We start from the raw sequence: 6,000 nt of genomic DNA, 5'->3' as shown, positions 1-6,000 counted from the left end.
TTTGTAGTAGCAGGGTCCAGGCAATAGGTGGCGCTTAGTAAGGAGGTATCGGCGATGCTGCAATACCCCCTTCGCTCAACAGGTGGAGCTCGCCCTCTAGGGTTTGTAAACGCTGCATACCGGTCTGTTTGTCAAGCAAGTGGCGCTCGGCTCCCGGTGATTGATAATGCTGCAGTTGTCATTTCTGTCCAGAAGGTGGCGCTCGGTCCCCGGGGGACGGCAGTGATGTAGTACCAATTTATTTTTCGGCAGGTGGCGCTCGCCCCCCGGGGATCGGCAGTGCTGCAGTCCCGGCAGAGCCGCCTCCTGTCTCCGTGCAGTGGTCGCCCCTCCCCCGCTCCTATTACACGCCGCCCCTCCCCCCGCGCTGTGCTGTGTGCCCGGCGCTCTCCAGTCTGTCTGTGGCCCTTCATGGAGCCCCCAGGAGCCCGGCACTGACACCGACCTCGGGACCCGCCAAGAGGAGGGAGGTGCACCCCGACACCGGCACCATGCAGCCCCCTCCGAGGAAGGTGAGACCTGGGGGAGGGGAGGGGGGCAGAGACTGGGGGAGGGGGACATCCAGCATTGTTCTGGGGACATCACAGAGATGCAGAGCATTCCTCCCCATCCCCCCTGACTGCAGAGTATTCCTCCCCCACCCCTTGCCTGCAGAGCATTCCTCCCTTTACTCCTGACTGCAGAGCATTCCTCCCCATCCATGATTGCAGAGCATTCCTTCCCCCCCACCCCCTGCCTGCAGAGCTTTCCTCCCTTTACTCCTGACTGCAGAGCATTCCTCCCCATCCCTCCTGACTGCAGAGCATTCCTTCCCCCCCACCCCCTGCCTGCAGAGCTTTCCTCCCTTCACTCCTGACTGCAGAGCATTCCTCCCCATCCAGGATTGCAGAGCATTCCTCCACATCCCCCCTGACTGCAGAGTATTCCTCCCCCCCAATCCCTGCCGGCAGAGCATTCCTCCCCATCCATGATTGCAGAGCATTCCTTCCATTATCCCTATCTGAAGAGTATTTCTCCCATCACTGTCTGCAGAGCATTTCTCCCATCACCACTGACTGCAGAGCATTCCTCCCATCTATTTGCAGAGCGTTCCCTCCATAATCCATATCCACAGAACATTCCTCACCATCCCAGACTGCAGACCATTCCTATTCATCCAAGCTATGGTACCATCTTATATGACTGCAGAGCATTCTGCATTCCTCCCCATCCCAGTTGTGGTACCTTGTTATGTGTTTGCAGGTCATTCCTCCTCCTCTCATACATGGTATCCTGCCCTGTGATCTGCAGATTATTGCTTCTCAGATTCATAATGTCATGTTGAGTGTATTATTATTCTGGTTGTCTGCATGCTGCAGAGCATTTCTCATTGTACAATGATTGTGTTCCTCTTCTCTGTATAGATTGTGTTATTTCTGATTTGGTGAGTACATTGCCTCCGTCTGCAGAGCGTTCCTCCTCACTATCACCTGACATTTTGGCTCTGAGAGATGAGGTGTAGTGGAGGATGGAGCTGTAGTCTGGAGCAACTTGTTGGTATGGATGACATCCTTCTTCCCCATCACCTCTGCAGCTACCCATCTCCTGACTGGGTCGTCTTCTCCCGATACACCGGGTCGTCGTCCTCTCCCGATACACCGGGTCGTCGTCTTCTCCCGATACACCGGGTCGTCGTCTTCTCCCGATACACCGGGTCGTCGTCTTCTCCCGATACACCGGGTCGTCGTCTTCTCCCGATACACCGGGTCGTCGTCTTCTCCCGATACACCGGGTCGTCGTCTTCTCCCGATACACCGGGTCGTCGTCTTCTCCCGATACACCGGGTCGTCGTCTTCTCGTGAGGCGTTGGGTCTTCTCCCGATATATCGGATCTTTCGTGACGCGTTGGGTCTTCTTCTGATACACTGGGTCTTCTCGTGATGCATTGGGTCTTCTCCCAATACACCGAATCTTTCATGACGCGTTGGGTCTTCTCGCGACGCGTTGGGTCTTCTCGCGACGCGTTGGGTCTTCTCCTGATATACTGGATCTTTCGTGACGCGTTGGGCCTTCTTCTGATACACCGGGTCTTTCGTGACGCGTTGGGCCTTCTTCTGATACACTGGGTCTTCTTCTGATACACTGGGTCTTCTTCTGATACACTGGGTCTTCTCGTGATGCTTTGGGTCTTCTCCCAATACACCGGATCTTTCATGACACGTTGGGTCTTTTCATGACGGGTTGGGTCTTCTCCCGATACACCAGGTCTTCTCGTGACGTGTTGGGTCTTCTCCCGATACACTGAATCTTTTGTGACGCCTTGGGTCGTCTTCTGATACACCTGGTATTTTCGTGACGCGTTGGGTCTTCTTCTGATACACTGGGTCTTCTCGTGATGCTTTGGGTCTTTTGATACACCGGATCTTTCGTGATGCGTTGGGTCTTCTCGTGACGAGTTGGGTCTTCTCCTGATACACCAGGTCTTCTTGTGACGCGTTGGGTCTTTTCCCGAGACACCGGATCTTTCGTGACACATTGGGTCGTCTTCTGATACACCTGCTCTTTTCGTGATGCATTGGGTCTTCTCCCGATACACGGATCTTTCGTGATGCGTTGGATCTTCTCCTGATACTCCGGATCTTTCGTGAGGCGTTGGGTCTTCTCCCGATACACCGGGTCTTCTTGTGACGCGTTGGGTCTCATCCCGATACGCCGGATCTTTCGTGACGCGTTGGGTCTTCTTCTGATACACAGGCTCTTTTGTGACACGTTGGGTCTTCTTCTGATACACCGGATCTTTCATGATTTGTTGGGTCTTCTTCTGATACACTAGATTTTGTTATATGATGTGCAGATTATTGGTTGGTAGCAGGCTGTCTGCAAAATATTAAATTAGTGTAGCGCTAATATAAAAAATTTAAATCATATACCTTAAATATAAACAATATCGATAAATGCACTAATAAATATAAATAAACAAATCTATAGTGATCTGATCCAGTAGGATCTAATTTGTGCCACAAAAACACGTGATACAAACAACCTGAAATGACAAACTGGTCCTAAATTAGGACCCCGTGTGGTGAAATATCAAATCAACATCAATGACAACCCCCAGAAAATCCCTAACAGGGATCAACCTATAAAACACAGACTAGTGTAAAACAACCATGAATCCCCAAAATTGTCTCACCTCTCCACTTTATCACCCTTTCATGCTGCAGTGAGCTAAAACTCTTCCTGTACCGGGATGGTATGAAACAGAGAGCTGCCCCATAATGTAATTTTTTGGGTTTTTTTTTTACTGATAATAATATATATGCTGAGGGTCCTTATTACATAATTTCTTGGTCACAGCTGAGTCTGAAGGCAGCTGTGCACCCTCGGGTCCCTGTACAACCTGCAACATCAAATTTACAGAGCCTAGTATCCAACATGTATATAACTGTTTCAGGCATCTTGGCACAATACATTCACTATATAGGCAATACAGGATAAGCAGTTACAATGAGTGGTCTAAAAGGAACCTAAAATCTTCATCCAAAATTTGATATGGCATGAGCATTCGTGGTAAGGCAATCCAAAAGGACCCAAAAGCCTCCGAGCAAAATACAATATGAGATGAGCAATTGAGATTGTCCAAAAGGACCCGACAGCTTTCAACCAAAATGCGATGCAAGCAAAACTGTTGTGTTATGGTGGGGTGGTCCAAAAATAATCAAAAGCTTTTGGACAGAATATGATATAAAATGAGAAGTTGTATTCTAGTGAGCAGGTCTAAAAGGAAGCAAAGGCCTTTTACGAAAATATGAAACGAGGTGAGCAATCATTTAATGTGGGGAGATCCAAAAGGAACCAGAAGTCTTCAGCCAAAATATTATATGAGATGAGCAATTGTTGTATGGTGAGGTTGTCCAAAAGAACCCAACAGCTTTCAACCAAAATACAATACAGGATAAGCAGATGTGTTATGGTAAGGTGGTCCTAAAAGAATCGAAAACTTTCAGAAAAAACTTGATACAAGATGAGAAGTTGTGTTCTGGTGAGGTGGTCTAAAAGGAAGCCAGGGCCTTCGGCCAAAATATGGTAATAGATGAGCAATTGTATTATTGGTGTGGTCCAAAAGGAACCAAAAGCCTTCAGCTAGAATATAATATGGAATGAACAATCGTGTTATGGTCCGGCTGTCCAAAAGGAACCAAAAGCCTTCAGCCAGAATATAATATGGAATAAACAATCGTGTTATGGTCCGGCTGCCCAAAAGGAACCAAAAGCCTTCAGCCAGAATATAATCTGGAATGAACAATCGTGTTATGGTCCGGCTGCCCAAAAGGAACCAAAAGCCTTCAGCCAGAATATAATCTGGAATGAACAATCGTGTTATGGTCAGGCTGTCCAAAAGGAACCAAAAGCCTTCAGCCAGAATATAATATGGAATGAACAATCGTGTTATGGTCAGGCTGTCCAAAAGGAACCAAAAGCCTTCAGCCAGAATATAATCTGGAATGAACAATCGTGTTATGGTCCGGCTGTCCAAAAGGAACCAAAAGCCTTCAGCCAGGTTACAATATGGCATGAACAATCATGTTATGGACAGGCTGTCTAAAAGGAACCAAAAGCCTTTGGGCCAAGACCATAAAGTACAGAATGAGCATCTAAAAATTAGACGTTAATTGGGTATCCTCAGGGGTCCACAAACAGGTTTCATTCCTCCCCATCACCCCAGTGTTTGGCTTCTGTAGCAGATTTAGTACATAGGGCCCAAAATGTGCACTAATGAGAGCTAGCTACCCCAAAGCAGCAGTATGGAAGTCTATATGACGCTGTATCTGGCAGATCTCGGTGCTCATTTGTAAACCGGGAATTGTACCATGTGATCGACAGTCACAGTGGAGGGATCAGATGTATTATACCTTGTATTCCTGGCACAGTGTGATGTGTTGATGATCTCCTCGATGTCATACATCGTATTCCAGATATTGGTGTGTGGGGATGAGCTGGGGCTGTACTGAAGGTGCAATGTCAATTTCGTGTTAGATCTTGGGCCTGTCTGCTTTTGGGTAATGAACATTGGTATCACCTCTGCAGATGACATTGCAGGGCTCCTGGTAGCTCAGGGGTTAAGTAGCCAGCACCCGTGTACTGTGCAGGGCCCCATCCTGCGGTCTGTATTAACAGTTGTGACTGAAGTGCGGTTTGTGAGATCTGGGTGGAGGTGTGTGTGTATAGATGGGTGTAATGATAAAGGTTTATATTGCTATAAATAGTGGTGAGATCAGTGATAGGACTGGATGGAAGCTGGTGTGATACGGAAGGAATCGCAGTTCACAGTTCTGCTGCTTCTGGTCAGAAGATAAAAACATAAAAAGAAAAGTGATGGTAGAAAAAGACAGAGTGGTCCATCGAGAGTGCCCATTTTTTCTTTTTTTTTTTGGTGTTTTGTTTTCTGTTTTTGGAGGGGTTGTTGTTTTGTTTGCTTTTTTATTGGGGGGTTGTGGGTTTGTTTTTTGGGGGGGGTTTTTTGTTTGTGTTTTTTTTTATTATTATTTATTTTTTCTTTGCTAACTTTTTTTTGTTTAGTATAGAGCATAGATCTATGCTTGTCCCAAGTATTTTTGAAGTTATTTACTGTTGACTGTCTCACTACCTCTGCTGGAAGTTTTTTCCAAGCATCAACTACTCTTTCAGTAAAATAGTACTTTCTGAGATTTATTTTGAACTTTCCTCCCAGTTAATTTAAAGTCATGTCTCCCCTTCCCCTTCTTTTCTCCAAACTGTACATGTTAAGTTCCTGAAGTCGCTCTTGATATGTTTTATCCCCCAGATCTTTCACCATTTTGGTTACCCGTCTCTGGACTTGTTCTATCTTAGCAATATCTTTTTGTAAGTGAGATCTCCAGAACTGGACACAGTATTCTAAATGAGGTCTAACTAAAGATCTATATAGGGGAATCAGGACCTTCTTCCTCCTGCTGGTGACCCCTCTAGTGATAACTAAAGATCTATATAGGGGAATCGGGA

The 6,000-nt window shown here is 46.8% G+C and overlaps 1 protein-coding gene across 4 annotated transcripts in view; it reads left to right on the top strand.

Moving 5' to 3' along the window:
* The first annotated feature begins 361 nt into the window (after window positions 1-361).
* Window positions 362-6,000, top strand: part of FCHSD2 (FCH and double SH3 domains 2) — a 376,810-nt gene continuing 371,171 nt past the window's right edge. For all 4 annotated transcript variants that reach the window (XM_089678013.1, XM_089678011.1, XM_089678012.1 and 1 more), the window contains exon 1: window positions 362-512. In XM_089678013.1, coding sequence (XP_089534139.1) covers window positions 492-512 — 21 coding nt within the window. In that variant the 5' untranslated portion in view covers window positions 362-491. The remainder of the gene's footprint in view (window positions 513-6,000) is intronic.

This window comes from Staurois parvus, unplaced genomic scaffold, assembly GCF_062004578.1.
Source record: "Staurois parvus isolate SC_StPar_1 unplaced genomic scaffold, SC_StPar_1.0 ptg000196l, whole genome shotgun sequence".
Classification (NCBI taxonomy): domain Eukaryota; kingdom Metazoa; phylum Chordata; class Amphibia; order Anura; family Ranidae; genus Staurois; species Staurois parvus.
This window is presented reverse-complemented; position numbering and strand designations above follow the sequence as displayed.